The 17,486-nt window shown below is 36.4% G+C and overlaps 2 protein-coding genes across 2 annotated transcripts; one reads left to right on the top strand and one right to left on the bottom strand.

Annotated features, from left to right (window-relative positions):
• Window positions 1-148: 148 nt before the first annotated feature.
• LOC110711693 (14 kDa zinc-binding protein-like) lies at window positions 149-3,507 on the bottom strand. The gene is made up of 5 exons (XM_021890109.1): window positions 3,212-3,507; window positions 2,650-2,707; window positions 2,000-2,089; window positions 539-656; window positions 149-458 (listed from the first exon to the last, which is right to left on the bottom strand). The coding sequence occupies exons 1-5, from the start codon at window positions 3,394-3,396 to the stop codon at window positions 391-393; spliced, it is 519 nt and encodes a 172-aa protein (XP_021745801.1). The 5' UTR covers window positions 3,397-3,507; the 3' UTR covers window positions 149-390.
• Window positions 3,508-5,946: 2,439 nt separating this feature from the next.
• LOC110711670 (UBP1-associated protein 2A-like) lies at window positions 5,947-11,140 on the top strand. The gene is made up of 2 exons (XM_021890087.1): window positions 5,947-7,579; window positions 8,618-11,140. Exon 1 carries the CDS (start codon window positions 6,077-6,079, stop codon window positions 7,556-7,558), a length of 1,482 nt encoding a protein of 493 aa, XP_021745779.1. The 5' UTR covers window positions 5,947-6,076; the 3' UTR covers window positions 7,559-7,579; window positions 8,618-11,140.
• Window positions 11,141-17,486: the final 6,346 nt, after the last annotated feature.

The raw sequence follows: 17,486 nt of genomic DNA, 5'->3' as shown, positions 1-17,486 counted from the left end.
TTGGTATTAATCCTTCATCCAAGCAAGTGGAGGTGAGTAGGGGACTAGGGGAGAAGAAAGGCGGGTTAAGCAATGTCCACAATTCCGCATTGCCTACAATCTACATCAAAGACTTGACAGTTTGATCATAGAATTTATAACAAGAGGGTAGAAAAGAGGCTCCCTGTCCATGCTCATGATCATATAGAGTAATTGTGAGTAATTGTCACAAAGCCTAGTTCATGTTTACAATCATTATTTTGAAAATATTACACAAGTACATAGAGCACAAGAAAATGAAAAGTCAAAAACCCAAACAGCATTATTTTGGTTTACATTGACATGTTACTTTGTAGAAAAAGGACAGCCAGATAACGAGTTTCCTGCCTCTAGTGATATTACAAATCTGTCTTAGCCAGGGGGCCAGTTCATTTGACGTCCTCCAAGAAGGTGCACGTGGATGTGATAAACAGATTGGCCTGATGAACAAAGCATTAGAGCTTGTTAGAGCACTGAAATTAAGTTGAAATGTAGAGTTTATGTGATTAGCTTAACTTACATCCTTTTGGACCATCATTAATCACTATCCTGAAGCCATCATCAAGGCCTTCCTGCTTTGCTACAAGCTTTGCTGTGTAAAGAAGGCGGCCAATAATCTCGCAGTGCCTTTCCTCAGCCTATACACAGAAATAAATTATCAGGACAGCCTGTGAATATTGCAGGAAAAATCAAATATTAACTGTGTTATCACTCCATCTTTATTCTTATTAGCTAATCTGAGACAAACAACCCAAGCTTCTCCAACAATCATTTAATATTCTTGAGAAATAATGTGGAGTGGGACCAAGAACTAATTTTCAAATTAGCTAATCTGAGATGGGATCAAGAACTAACATTCTTCTACAAACTTCTACTTATCAATGCAATAATGTCCAAATCATAACATCTGCTGGACCATGTTTCAATGGTTTCATAAGCAAACCATTACGCTTGTATTAAAAGCATATGGCCGTAACACCCATACAGATATATTTCGATAGTTGTGAAATATTGAGCAACATGGATTAGCAGGATAATTAATTCCCCATCTTAAGTTCAACTGTTCACACATAAGGAAGGTTCCACAAGATATGTGGCACTCTGGAACTCCATAATTCCCCAACAGCCTTCATTTCTTAATACTGCCTTCCTCTTGAATACTCATATGTATCTTAGCAAGAGAACATTATATAATTGGAACCAAATTGGAATTTTTTTACACTGAGAAAAAATCTCCAATATTTGGAGAGACTACTATATGCATATCTCAGTATCTCTTAATAATAACATTCTCTTTCTCAAATGTCTCCTACAAAAAACAATCCAGTCAAGTAAAGAGGTTTAGGCTAGGACTCAATGAAATATTAAAATCACATGTCACTAATGTACATTCGAAATGTGTTGAGCCCTGGGCAACTCAGCTAACTCAAAAGTTCAAAGTGATACAGAGCATAGAAGCCAAATTTAACTATGTTTTTGGCCAAGTATCTAGCTGTTCCTGGCAAACTCCAAAGAAAGCAGATTTGGACAACTACAAAAAATTCTAATTAATGTCTGATAACAAGTTCTACAACATGAAACCTAAAGTAAGTCACTTCCATTAAGCCTACTAGAAGATATTAACCGTGTTTTGCCTGGTGGATTACCTAGCAGATTTCAAAAGAGCACCGTGACCAAAGAGGAATGTGACAGAGACATAGATACAGCATTACTAATTGACTATGCACATAGTGATTATACTACCAACCTTTAATTACAATAAACAAGGTAACATCATATCACATGGCCATAGTAAAACCAAGAACTCTATAGAGGTGTTGGAAAAGAAAGCATTGATACATTACAACCACAAGACACAATGGTAATATATATAAACCTAAAAGATATATTCGCTCCATCAGGACAAAGCAAGCATCTAACACACAGATAAGGTAGATACATTGAAAAGCAGTACAATGTGGAATGAGGAAGTAATAAGTACCTTGGAGAGTCCACTTAAGCCATCCTTAACCTTAGGAATGATAACAATGTGAACTGGAGCCTGTGGGTTTATGTCCCTAAAAGCAATAACCTACATGAAAGCAAATTGAAAGTTACAAACAATTATAAATACTATCACACTGCCTAGCACATCTTTACAGCCAAACCTAAAGATACAAAATGGAAGAATAAAAGATCACACTGATGAAAATGAGATCTTAACTAAGCTCGAACAAAATGAATGTTATTAATCGCAATGAAATACGCCATTTACCCATGTGGGACTCAAAGAACCAACTTTGACAAAGCATAAGGATTTAATTGGGACATAAATGCATAGTAGAAAATGATGAGGGAAAGGCAAAGCAATTTGGAAAATGGATCCACATAATTAAATCAAATAACAATATGATGATGGCAGTAAATGGCACTCCAATGAAGGGGCCTAAAAGACATCTTAAGTTGGACAGGAACTTTGCAAATCATGGGTTATAGTTTAAAAGCATGGGCATTTAAGAAAAACAGCAAGAAGAAGGTCAAAACTCCAACAAACAATGCTAATAAACACAAGTATAAACAATGAACAATATAAATCCCATGGCCACATTCAATGATTCATTACAAACACTTCTCGATTCGTAATATCAGTACCTGTTCGTCCTCAAACACAATATTAGCAGGAATTTCCTTGCTGATAATCTTGTCAAATCTACATCATCAAACAAATATCATAGCTTTTAAACTCAACCAATACAAAGATGAAAAAAATGCATATATGAAATCATGTTAATATTCATATTTGTAAGGCTACAATGCTAATTATAAACAATTGCATTCATTTCTTTCAAATAATCCATAAAAGATGTTAAATTAACATTCATAATTGATTAAAATGACAAAATTCTTATAACAATCAGCTAGAGTTATTTCCAATTCTTGTTATTACTAGTTCTTAATATATTAGCACGAGTTTTACACAGTGATCAAAAGCAATAACAATCAAAACTCAAAAACCTCAATTCACACAGCAAAACCCTAATCCTAACAAACTTAACCAATCTTACAAATCACCCCAAATCAATTCATAAATCCACCAAACAATAGGGCAAAATTAGAGTATTCTGCATTAATCTAAACACAATAAAACTTGATTAAAAAATGAGAAAATGAATTGAAAATTTACAAGAGTGAGAAGTAAAGGGGAGGAAGTTACATGGTGGGAGAATCGAGGGGAGTAGAAGCAGCAGCGAGAGCAGCTTCCTTCTCGGAAGCCATTGAAGAAGAAGAAGAAGAAGAAGAAGAAGGAAGAAGGTGTGAGGCTAACACTTGAATGCGACTTGTTTTGTGGGGTTTTGATTTTATAACGGCCTCGCTCATTGCACCATCTTTGCCAACCATCTACTTGTACAAGCCCACTCTTCTAGTCTTCTCCGAAGAGATTCCACGCTATCTTTTGGCCATGTCTAAGATTTTTCAAATTTTATAAGACGAATATTAGGTTTTAGGCTCGGGCGTAACCGGATTGTTTTTACTTTTCCGTATTGTATATGGAGTATTATATTGCTCCATATAATGTTTATAAATCATTGTGAGAGAAATTAAAAAATGAATATTAAGTCATTTTAACAAGGAATTTTTTATATGTTATGATCCGTTTATTATTAATTGAAGTATTGCAAATAACAAAATAATACTACACATATAAACATCATCAAAAGAAAATCATATTTCTTATATCGTATGATTCGCAATCAATTAACTCACATAACCACACATTTGTTATCATTTTATGGTTTTGAAAAATTGATAGATTAAGGGTTGAATATTGCTACAATATAAGAGAAGGTATTGCGTGCGGATGGACGCACGAACTGTTTGGTGCAAGAGGCTTGGCTGATATATTTTACTCGTTGGCTGATATGTTTCATGTGTTGGCTAATATGTTTCATTTGTTGGCTGATATGGTTTTTGTGTTGGCTAATATATTTCTTTTGCTAGCTGATATGTTTTTTTTTTTCTTTTGTTGGCTGATATTAGGTATCATTTGGCTTATATGTTTCTTTAATTGACTGATATATTTATTTTGTTGGCTGATATGTATATTTTAATTGTTGGCTTATATGTTTCTTTTCGTTGGCTGATATGTTTATTTTGTTAGGTTACCTGTTGCTTTTGTTTACTGATTTCATCCTTTTGTTGGTTGATATACTTCATTTGTTGGCTAATATGTTCCTTCTGTTGGCTGATATGAATTTTTTTTGTTAGTTGATATATTCCTCTTGTTGGCTGATATATATCTTTTGTTGTCTGATATATTCCTGTTGTTGGCTGATACATTTTTATTTATGTCTTTAATGTTGACTGATATGAAATATCAACTGGCTGATATATTACTTGTATTAGCTGATGAACAAAATATATAATGCAAGTACAAAATATTTTTATTTCATTCTCTCTCCTCTTTCCCACTCTTCCTCTCTTTCTTTCAATCTCCTATTAACATATTCACCATATCAGAGAAGACCCAAGATTTCTTTCTCTCTCTTCTAATCCTATCACCACAACATAACCACCACGGCATCACCACTCTTCTTCCTGCCGCAGCCCCCACCCACCACCACCACCACAACCAACCACACTCTCCCTCCTTCCTGCTGCAGCCTCGACCAACCACAACACTTGCACTCTTTGTAGTTGTGCTGGTTTTCGCGCCTTCAGCCTTCGATTAACTCGCTGCCTACCATCGCCTTTGACGTTAAGAGCCGCAACCTGCACCTCCCCTATGAACTCCATCCTTGCGATTGCGAACTCTCACCTGAAATTGCGAACACTCATCCCTGCAATTACGACCTCCAAATCTCAAATCATTGCTTTACATCTAAAATTGAAACCCTAGAATTGGAGGTTTGAAAGAGGAGAGAGAAAGGGCACCCAACTTTTCTAATTTTCAAAGAGAAGAATATGGAGAAAGGAGGAATGAGTATGTATGCCGCACCGTCCGCACGAACTGTTAGGTGTGGCCGTGTGGGTGGACGCATCCAATAGTCTGTGACAATATAATTGCTTTAAACATTTATAGAACAATTATTGTGTTTGTAAATGTAATATCAAAGGCGAACCAATTTCCTAACCATTACATCACACAATAAATTTCCCTCTCATCTTCTTTCCAAAAAAAACTATCAAACACTTTCCCTCACATCTCATTTTTAATTCTCTAGTAGTCCAGTTAGTCGTCCTAACATTTTAGCATTTATGTAAGTGAACTCAATTTCTAATAATTCAAGAGTATTATGATAAACTTTACGTTGATATTATGACTTCAACAAAATCTCCCAAATCCTATCAAGCTAATAAATCTCATAACAACTTCAATAATTTTCCAAACCACTTCAATAACATGAAAATATTCGGTTGAGTCATTGAACAAGACTAGCATGGGTTAAAAAGCGACCTGATTTGACCGCAATTTGATAATACTCTGTAGTTGAAATTACCCAGAGAAAAACAAATGCATTCAACTCAGATGGATACACTAATCACGCACAAAACACTATTTGTGACTCAAACTGATTAGGCTTGATTCGAAACTAATCATAGTCTAGATTTTACAATGAGAACAAATCCCCAAAAACAAATTATGAATTCAATTCATATGGATATACTAACCTTGAATAGTCATTATTGGTTATGAATCAAACTGATTAGACCTAATACGAAACCGACTAAAGTCTTTTTGACAACAAAAAAAGACTTGGTCGATTTCCGTACGAATAGATATATTAACCCCCACATAATTGCATAATACTCCGAAGTCTGGACCAATTTGACCCGACCTGATTTAAAACTGACCGATCTGATTTCAAGAACAAAGCCCAGTAAGTACAAAACAAACAATAGAAAAGCCCAACATGGTCTCCCCAAATAATCCAGACATCGCAGATTTATTAATCTGAAATCTGACTCCTTTACCTACAAAAAGGGGATCCTTTGCTTCTGTCATCTCGTTTGAAAACCCTAATTAAATCCCCAATCTCTCTCCTCCACCCACTCTAAACCCTAATTCTATCCATCATCAATGGCGAAAAAGCGAAAGCTCACAGCTAAATCAGCCGAAGCTGCAACTTCTGCGCCGCAGAAGAAGCAGCAGAAGAAGGAGCAAATCGAAGAAGAAGAACCAGCGAAAGAAGAAACACCCAAGGTAGAAGAACAACCGCAGCAAGTAGAGGAACAATCGAAGCCTGTTGAAGAGGAAGAGGAGGAAGAAGAAGAAGTAGAAGAAGCGGAATTCGAGGAAGAGGAGGTGGAAGAAGAAGAAGAAGAAGAGGAGGAGGAAGAAGAAGAGGGAGAAGAAGAAGAGGAAGATGAACTATCGAAGGCGATTCAAGGTGATACGACAGGATCAGCTGATGATGAGCCGATTCCGATGCTTCTAGAACCTTTTACGAAGGAACAGTTGATGATGATACTCCGGGAAGCTGCGGAAGCTCACCCCGATGTAGCGTCTCGTATTCGTAAGGTTGCAGATGAAGATACCGTTCATCGGAAGATATTTGTTCATGGATTGGGGTGGGATACGACGGCAGATACGCTGAGGAGTGCGTTTTCGCAGTACGGCGATATCGAGGATTGTAAGGCGGTTACCGATAAGATCTCCGGGAAGTCGAAAGGGTACGGGTTTATATTGTTTAAGTCGAGGAGCGGGGCACGGAAGGCGCTTGAGATGCCGCAGAAGAGGATTGGGGGGAGGATGACGGCGTGTCAGCTGGCGGCGGTGGGGCCGGTGCCTACGACTACGGCTGCTGCAGTGGTGCAGCCGCAGCAGCCGATGTCGGAGTATACACAGAGGAAGATTTATGTGAGTAATGTGTCTGCTGATATTGATCCGCAGAAGCTGACTGCGTATTTTGGGAAGTTTGGGGAGATTGAGGAAGGGCCTTTGGGGTTAGATAAACAGACGGGGAAGCCGAAAGGGTTTTGTTTGTTCGTGTATAGGAGTGTTGAGAGTGCTAAGAAGGCTTTGGAGGAGCCTCACAAGCATTTTGAGGGGCATGTATTGCATTGTCAGCAGGCGATTGATGGGCCGAAGCCGGGGAAGCAGCAGATGGGACATCATCAGCCAAGAGGGAAGCATTTTGGAGGAAGGGTGGATAACCCGAATTTGGCAGGGGCGATTGGTGGACCTCCAGCTACTGGGGCTGGGTTGATGGGACAATCGGTTGGTGGTGTTGGGTATAACCAGGGGCCAGCTGCTGCTGCGCCGGGGTTGAATCCGGCATTAGGACAGGCTTTGACAGCTCTTTTGGCTTCGCAGGGGGCGGGGTTAGGGTTGAATAACTTGCTTGGGACACTTGGTGGTGGGATGGGGGGTGCTCCTGGTGCGGTTCATGGTGGGTATGGAGCGCAGAATGTTGGAGTAAATCCGAGTGTTTTGGGTGGTTATGGGAACCAAGGTGGATTGCAGAGCGCGTATCCAAATCAGCAGCTGGGGCAAGGAGGGGCTGGTGGGAGGTCGCAGCATGGCCATATGGGTGGTGTTGCACCGTATGGCGGTCATTGAGTTACTCTTGAATAGTCACAGGTATACCATCTCCTTTAAACTTTAAACTTCTAGTTTCTATGAGATCTTGAAGTCTTGAATTATTCTTGGGTTTTGCATTCAATTACGTGATGTCGAGATTTGTTTTGAATAGTTTTAGCACTCTAGGTAGCCAATTGCTTGTGAATTTTAACTCAGTGATACATTTCAATTTACTCTCAAGTTTTTGCATTATATTTTGCTGTGATCATAATTAACATTGAGTTAGCCCTTGTTAGGCATACCTCTGTTCCTCAAACTTTATGGAGTGTAGTTTGTGTACCCTTATGCAGCATTGTTTGTCTACATCTTTTTGAACAATCATTGTTGTTGTTTGCTTCTGTTTGAAGGTGTTATGGCATATCTGTGTACTGTATTCTTTAGTTTGAAGTAGTTGGGTAATAGCAAATTCAGCAAACAGCTCCAACATCACAATTCTTTTTATAATATATAAACTTGATATTTGGGCTGTAATCATACCATCTTATTGGTCTGAGGCAAGAGATTGTTTGATTCTGATTGCATATACCTGTGTTTGGGGTTTGGCAGCTGTTATGCGGAGACCTGATTTGGTGTCTTTGAACATTCATGTGAGTTATTATGTATAATTTGCCTTGGGGTTCTATTTTGTGATTGTTTTAAGCTGTTAAATTAAATGCTTTGTGAAGCACATCTGAAGTCGTCACTTCAAGGGCTATGAATATTTGCAGTGCCTGATATAGTTCTTTGTACTTTCATTGATCTAAATTTTTTTTTCTAATAACCATACTAGTTGAGCTTGATATGTCAAATAAAAAATTTCCATATTTTAGTATTTGTTAAAATTTCAAACGACTGCCCCCCTAACAAAATTTCTTGTTCAAGTAAATGCCTTTTTCAGGTAACTGTCTTCTAAAATTTGGTTTTAATGTAAATAACTGATGTTTGTACGTGAATTTAGAGGCGATTTTAAGCAATGGACCTGGACTGTTGACGATTCTACTCCACAAAATTTTGAATTTTCCGGAAGTTGTTTTTATGTTTTACTTATTCATTGTGCAGATCTCTATTAGGTGCATCAGTCTTTTAATACTCGCGTGGTGATTCTTCCCAAGTTTGAAGAGGCAAACAAGATCTTTATAAGATTTCTTATCAACTTTCTGTTTCTCTTCTAGAAAGGCTGTTGTCTTTGAACGAACAAATAGTGTTGCTGGTTTTCATTTCTTCTCTTTCTTTTTACCTGTGTTCCTTTTTAAACACTGTAATATTTTAAGGTATATTTTGTCTTAAAAGCTCCAGGGATGACATTGAGTACTTTTTCTTTTTTACAAAGTTTATGCAACTTTGAAAATTATTATGGATGTTTTACTGAGGCTGATGTTGAATCTCTATTGTCCTGTTTTACTATATTTTCTACTTTTGAATCAATTCTCTTTTTAATCTACTTTAATTTTTTTTTAATTTGCATTTTTTGATTTCTGCTTGTTTTTCACTTCTTTTCATGTGATGTAGTCTGTGTATTACAGGACATTGTCATGTCTTAATTCAAGTGCAGATAGTTGTTGATGCAGGAGGGCTACTCTTAGCCATTATATGTCGAAAAGGTGTAGAAGTTGAATTTCTGAGGTTCAGTGCTTTAGATGTTGTGAAATAAAGTTTTTTAATGTAATTTTTTTAAAAAAAATCTTACTGAATTTACTTTTTTCAATGGCAAGGGAGTCAGGGAGGGGATGTGCTGTTGTGAATTCTTGAGAGTAACCAATTCATATTAAACCAACAAGGACTTTATCAGTCATAGAAGTTGTTAATTGTTAGTTTATTATGAACGTCTTCTGCAAAGTATTTGCCCATCAAGAAATAAGCCATGCACTGGATCTTTCAAATTAGGAGTGCATGTGCATTCCATAGGGTAAGTCTGTAGGTATCTATAGTCTTTCATGTTTAGTGCTAATAAGTTTAAGCTGTCAATTTTCTGATATTTTTCTGGGAAGTTTTAGTGATGGCTCTGATTTGAAGAAGCCTTAGAGTGAAGCTATCTGTCATTGATGACTTGTCTTACGTATTTCTGTAACTCTATGTCTGGCTTGCTTTCTGTGCAATATTATTAACCCCCCCCCCCCCCTTCCTCTCAGCCCACAGTTTAAGCTCTTAATAGAGGTTTTGTGGAGAACCTTTCTTTGTGTATCCTCTAGCTAAAGTTGATTATAGGTTTGGATAATTTGATAAAACGCCTTTTCCTGGTCTATCTAATACTTTTTTGGGCTCTTGTGTTAAGCTTTGCCCAAAGTGCATCTGCATTTTGTGCTTCTTCCATATTTCATTTCATTCATTTTTTCTTTCCACAAAATGATCAAAGATGTCCGGGTTGTTGAACTCTTATGTGTAAATATGACTGGGTTTGGCCAACACTTGTGGGCTAACAGTAACTGCAGAACTAGTTATCGCCCTGGCTAGGGTAAAACCATGCCATTTGTGCTGCTGCAGATTTACTGTCTTTTTTGTGCTCTGCTTTGTTATTCTACACTCTGTGCTACACCATATATATATTGGACTTCTGGAAATAGAAACTGTTTTCCGAAGACCAAATCAACCATGATTTATTATTAACCAGGGAACCTTGTAATCTTGTATGGATGTATTATTTCTATACAGTGTCTAATTTCTGTATTCTTTTATCCAGTGAGGAATGTGTAGTGCATCTGCTAGGGTACCTTTCCCCCTTTTCTTGTTACTCTTCCTGCTGGGGTTGATACTTTTATTTATTTTTGACAATGAAATAGCATCACTGAAGTTGTTTGATCAGAACATCACTCCTGAAACCAAGTATGGAGGAATTCTATGTTAGTTTTATGTTAGCTATGGGGCTTGTTGAACTGCTGGTACACAGTTGACTAGTGTAAATGTTGACTTACCTCACAACTATTATTATTGTTTTGTTTTAATGTGTGGGCGTTGGTATCTGCATGACTAGAGCTAGGGTTTGAAGTGTTGTGGGAAACTTACTTACATCAGTAAAATCTCACAATTTGTACTCGTATTTTAGGATGCCTTTTAATACAAGGAGTAAATGACTGTTTGTGTGCTAAAACCTTGTCAGTTGTTGCTTCTCATTGTCTTTAATAAGTTTAAGAGTGTTTGAAAGAGGGCTCTGTTCCTGTTCATCGCTCAAGTGTTCTGGCGGACAAGACTATCGGTACAGTAAATTTGGTGCATATTGTTAGTGTAGCTATTGGTGCATGTTGTTTGTGTAGCTATTGGTGCATGTCCAGTGTTGTGAAGGTATAGGTTTATGTTAATATGAAGTAAGGCAGGGTGTTGTTGCTCTATTGGTTATGGCTTAATGCCCTTCTGAAGACCAGGGATGCCCTCACTAGCAATTGATACAATGCTCTCCTGAAGAGTTGTAAAGCAAGATTAGGTCATGGTTTTTGGCAAGAAATGTCGAATCACACAATTTTGTATTGGTGGCTGTTGTAAATTTTCTAGTGCTGGTGTCTATGTAATGTTGTTTTAAAGGCTACTAGGTGAATGTAATGTGCAGTCATTTTGTTACGGATTTTTCTATGGCATCGTTGATCTAGTGTCTCACTAGCGTGTTTCATTGTTTGTCTACTTCTCTCTACTCTTCTTTGTGTGATGGATTTAGGGGTCAATGGGATATGCAAAACTATCAATTTTTAGTTTAATAGAAGTACATCTAAGTACATCAAATGGACCATATATAGGCCGGATTAGGACCCCTTTATTTTACTACGTATTAGTGTATTACCCTTATAATTCTCAAAATTACCATCACCTTGATCATTACTTGGTTGAAAAGTTTGGTTTATTGGCCCAGTAAAGTTAAAATAATGGCCAGTAAAATAACAGAAGAAAAATCTCATCGTATTCTGCAATGTTTAAAAATTAGCTTCCTATTCCTAAATTGTTTCTCAAACAAATTGAATAAGAATAAATAAATTACGATCAAGGACAACCACGAAGACCCCGACAAAATTGAAGAAGCAAAGCCGATTGAAGAAGATACGGGAAGCAGATGATGAGCTGTTGTCTAATGTAATAGAACTTGCTGCTTGAAGCAGCGGAATTTTAACCCAAATGTAGCCTCTCGTTTACATAAGATTGCTGATGAGGATGCTATCGGGGTTCATTGTGAGATAATTGTGGCAAGGTTAGGGGTTGATGTGAAGACCAGTGGGCTTCAAAGTGTAGTTTCAGAGTACCGTGAGATGGAAGAAGGCGGTGTTGAGGTAGACTACTTCTCTGTTGTAAGGGCTATGAATCTGTCCTTTTTGAGAAAGAAGGGGACATTGCAAGGCATTTGAGGTGCCACAAAAGATGATCAAGAGACGGAGGACGGTGTGCTTCCTTCCAATTGCAGGTATACTTATATTTGAGATTGTTAAGCAGAAGGTTCATTTCAGGTAGGTAGACGGCAAGGAATTTGGCATTGATTGACGGAGGTTGAGGTAGGACAACTTTGGTGTGAGCTATCAAGTCTTGCTATGTTGTGTATCTTTGTCTACAGGGATGGTGAGACTTGAGAGTGCCATCGAGGCTGTAAGAGAGATGCCTAGACGTTTCGAGGACCTTGTTTTGAGAGTGACTCAGATTAATTCTTAGAAGAGGAATTCTTATAAAGCTCCCACCTTATCAAGTAGGATTGTTAAGAAGCCTTTGAGAATGTCAAACTCCCTTTGTTCGAAACTCCCTATCGCGGTCAAGGGAAATAGCAGGAGAGCGGCACATGGTGGCTTGACTTCGAAGGTAGCAGGCTTAGCATTACAACCATTGTGGCTAAGTTGGGGTCGGAGGGAGGGCATAGCAGATTAGCAGGAGGGTGCCCTTGGCTGCTTTAATCTTTGATCTTCATTTGATTATGAGTTGGATACTTCTCGGAAAGTAATACAAATTGAACTCAACTCAAATTGTTCCACTTGAGCTTAAAAATTTCGAACTTGTAACCAAAAATCAATAAGAAAGTAGGAAATTCAACCATTAAAAATACGTTAAATTGATTGCTTACTCAAGATGGCACCATTATGTTGTACACAAGCTAAAAAGGATCAATGTGATGATAAGTTAGGTGGTGTTTGGCATCACTGCAATTTTTCTTGAACCTTTTTTTATTTTTTATTTTTTTTATAACCGTCATTAGAAAAAAAAATAATAATAAATAAATAAATAAAATCATAATATGTATATTTGTATCAGCTTACAAAAAAAAAAAAAATTATACATGATTTTTAGAAAATTGCATCGAAAAACATGACCTCTGAAAATTGCTTTTGAGGGTTTGGTACCTCATATATGCTCCCCCGCACCCCCCCCCTCCCCCCCTCCTCCTCTTTGTCATTTTTTGTTGATTCTTTCCAACTTCATTTCTAAAATCTCATTAATTGGATTTATGGCTCTATCAATGATCATCACACTATTATGATTTATGGCTATCAATCACTTTAACAACATTAAGCACCTTTTATGGTAACAACACTGTTATACCTATAATTATAAGTTTATAGCCTCTAAAATCATTACTTTTGTCAACAAATATAACTAAATGGATATTTTCTTTTACCAACAATATTACTGTTATCATTTACTCTTTTGGTTTTTTCACCATTTCTAACAAATTTTCTCTCTTTAAAAGTCTGACGGTTACTCTCCTTTTCTCTCTCTCGGGATATATGTATACCGATTATTGTCTTTTTCTTTCAGCCAATGAAATTGTAGTTAGCGAATAATAAAAAGACATAATGGTAGTCAGTGAGGAGGGAGGATCGAGGATGGGGGTAACCGATAGAAAGGAAAAAAAAAAAAATTATTCTTAATGTGAGAGTTCATTGTTTAATTTCATCCCAAAAAGGCAACTAGAGCATTTTACTACTTTTAGTAGTGGTAATACAATTTTGGCAGATTCCTAAGATAGTTATCGGCAAGTAGTACAAATTTTCCTAATTTTAATGACTTTGGTGAAACAAAATAAATCCTAAAAATAGTAAAGTACAGTACTGTTTAAGTGTTAAATTCAATTAATTTCTTGGACCACCAACGTTTATATTCACGCCCATGAATAGCCAACTCAGAAAAGCTGATATCAGATCTTTATGTTCCCTTCAGAAATATTTACTCCGTACACCATATATTTTATTATCGAGATGTATTATTATTTTTGCCAATTTTCCCATTTATAAAAAAGACAGTGGGCAGACATTTTGGGCATAATAAAACTCACTTATTCTCATATTTGCCAATTGGTCAAACAAACTAACACAGTTGACAGTACGAAGTATATATCTAATCCCTTGTAAAAAAAAAAAAAAAAAAAAAAGGTATATATCTAATCCTATTGGTACACATTAACATATATACATGTATTTTGAGGAATTAATGAGATCTTGAATTTGTAATATAATTGAGGATTGTGTATGATATTGGATAGGTCACTGGCTCACAACTCACAAGTTCAAATTCTTCGAACTTTAAAAAAATACGTAGTATATATTTTGAGGTGCTAATAAGAGGGGTTAGGCGGCTAGCTAGCTAGGTCTTAACAAAGAAACTAAGTAGAAACTTTTTTTGATAAAGTGAAAAAAGGAGGTTAGCTTCCAATCGACTCGAGATTATAAATAGAGCAATGAGAAAGTCCAACTCTCCTATTAACTGCCCTAACACATGTTGTGTTCGTTTTCGTGTCGGAAATTAAACGGGTTGGGGAAGGTCAACACTAACCCAACCCATTTAATAAACGTGTCGTGTCGTGTTGACCCAATTAATTAATCGTGTCAAAAACCCTTAACAGTAACCCGCTTTTTCGTTTTCGGTTCGTGTCGTGTTGTCGTGTTGGATTGAAAAATATTGGTCTTATTCAATGTATTTATCAATAATTCCATAAATTATTGGGTTTTTATATTAGGCGGGTTGGGTCGTGTTAATTTCGTGTTGAGAATCTCAACACTAACCCAGCCTATTTAATTAAACGTGTCGTGTCGTATTGATCCATTTAATTAAGCGTGTCGAAAACCCTTGACACTAACCTGTTTTCTCTGTGTTCGTTCGTGTCGTATTATCATATCGTGTCAGTTTTTGCCAGCTCTAGAAATAATGGTAGAGTGATGATTAAATGAGTTAGGCTAGCCAGTTGGCCACCAACACAGGCACGTGAAATTCTTGATTCCTAGTATTTATAAATTCAATAAAAAAAAAAAATATGCTACATCGTATGGACATATATATAGAGTTTGGAGTAATTTGTTCCCTTGCTTATTAATGGCTAAATAAGGAAAGAAATTGGCTTTTTTGGCAATAATTTTGTACAATGATCAATCTTGTGTTAAGTTTATGTCTTCGATAGACAAGATTTATTTACATACCTATGAAATGATTTTATAATTTGTATATGTCACGAGAATGAGAATAATTAAAGCACCCATAATTAGGATTAAATTAAATTAAATTGGTATTTGGAATAAGATTTATATGTGAGATTTGGATGCTAATTTCAAAGTATAATAAACTAATTGATTAATATATTCAAGATAAACCTTTGCTTCTCGATCTTAATGGAGTTAATGTTAGGTAACTAGTTACTTTGATGAGTATAGAATATCTTATTCTTAGTGAGCTTTGCTTTATATATTGTCTTGGTGTATTTTTTGGTAATAATTCAATCGAATATTTAAGACAACAACCTAATATAGTACTTGTGCTATATAAAAGATTAAGACTCAATATACATAAACTTTAATATTGATGATTAATGAATTAAATAAGATTAACATATTTCTCTCGATCTTAGAACGCTTCTGCACATTTTCTATTCGACTTTGATTGAGTCAAAGATATGTGGCCACTTGTCTGTTTTAATATATTAAATTAATCTGTAAAAAGCTTAAATTGTTGTGTATCTTTTTCCAGTGCGTTTAACAGTTAATGTTTTAAGGTCGTATATATATAAAATATGCTTTATTGGCTTGATGTATAATTACTTTCATTTAAATTTTGACATGAGTTTTTTTTTTTTTTTTTTTTTTAACTAAATTTAAGGTTACATAAATATCCAAAACACAAATGTCCAATAATTGTATGAAAATTTAAAAAATGCATGTGAAATGTCAAAAAATATATATCTAAAATTAACAAGTCAAGATGTCCAAAAACTTAATTATATGACATGTCCAATAACTTATATCATCTCTTCAATGTAATAGTGCTTCCTTTTGTCTTGATAGATTCTAACAATTGGAAAATTTAACAAGAATAATCTAACATTTGCCCCGTTCTCCTAAAATAATCTAACCTTTCGATTAATCCTGAATAATTCTAAGTTTACTATTACTATTTATTTACTCCCAGCAACCCTAGCAGGTCACTTTACCCTTTACAACCGGTTACCATCCACGTGGCACTTCCTAATTGGTCAATTTTTAATTTTTGATTTTTTTAATTCTGAAAATTTAAAAAAAAAAAAAAAACTTTTCTCTTCTTCCCCTTCCTTTTCTCTCTCCTCTCCCTTACTCCATTATCACCCACCAACACGGCAACACCACTCAACACACCATCCAGACATCCACAACCACCACCAACACCACCATCTACAACCACCTCAACACACCAACATCACCACAACATCCACGACCAAACCACAACACAACCGCAAACATAAGACCACCCACAACATACGACACGCAAACAACCGCAACTATCACCCGCAACACCAACTGCCCACCTAGCCACCCACAACAATCAACAAGAAAACAACCCCTATCTATTCCAGCCCCATAATTGAAGACATATGCCCCAATTTTGCCTTAAATTCAATTGAGAGAGAAAGAAGAATAGGAAATAAGTTTTGATGGGGAGGTAAATAAGTGGAGTTTGATGAGGGAGGGGAAGGGGTGGTGAGAAGGTTCAGGGAGGTGAGGTTGGGGTTTCGGGGTCTGGGTATGTGGGGTTGGATGGTTTCGAGATATGGGTAGGGTGGGGCTGGTGGTTTCGGCTAGGTGGGTTGGGTGGTTTCGAGTCTAGGTAGGAGTGGGGGAAAGGTTTTGGGTCTAGGTTTGGGTGGGAGTGGCGGAGGTGGCGGCGGCTCAAGTTCAGGTGGCTGAAATCGTGAAATGGAGTTGAAGAGGGGAGAAGGAAGAAAAAGGGGAAAAATTAAGGAAAAAAAAACAAAGTTACCTAAAGTTCAGGTAACCGGTTAAATGGGCTCAGTATAAGAAAATAAGTAACAAACTTAGGATTATTCAGGGTTAATCGAAAGGTTGGATTATTTTGGGAGAACGAGGCAAATGTTGGATTATTCTTGTTAACCTTTCCTTTTATTAATTACACTTTCTCTAAAAAAATTCCCATGTGCCTTAAAGAATACACCATAGGCATATAGGGTCAAATTTTAGAAACTTTGATCATGAATATTATCATACTGCCTCCGTTAAATATTAGTTGCAACTTTGGAGTATTTTATATCTCACAAATAACACCCCAAAGTTGTAACTAATATTTAACGGAGGTAGTATCATATATTGTTACATTTATTTCAATTTCTACTCTTAAAATATCAAATTTATGTAATTTTAATATACGCAAAAGCGGATGCATTTAAGGTATGTTTTAGACTCTTAGTGTTGTTTGGTTGGAAGATAATTTCCTTGGAAATGGAATTTCCTAGGAAGTATTAAATGAAGGTGTGTTTGGTTGGAGGGAAATAAACTAAACATGGGAAATACTTACCAACTCCCCCCTTGGTGAGTTGAATTTCCTATAGTGTCAACCAAACAATTTAGCTTAATTTCTAGGAAAATTATAAGGGAAAAAATTTCCCATGAAATATAAATTCCCATGGGAAGTTAATTCCTATGTGAACCAAACGAGCACTTAGTAAAATATATTATACAGACCCGGATGTATCGTGCACCCAACTAACCCAAAG

The sequence above is a fragment of the Chenopodium quinoa genome, unplaced genomic scaffold (genome assembly GCF_001683475.1).
Source record: "Chenopodium quinoa cultivar QQ74 unplaced genomic scaffold, ASM168347v1, whole genome shotgun sequence".
Lineage (NCBI taxonomy): Eukaryota > Viridiplantae > Streptophyta > Magnoliopsida > Caryophyllales > Amaranthaceae > Chenopodium > Chenopodium quinoa.
Note: the sequence above shows the minus strand (reverse complement) of the source record. Positions and strands in the feature narration are given on the sequence as shown.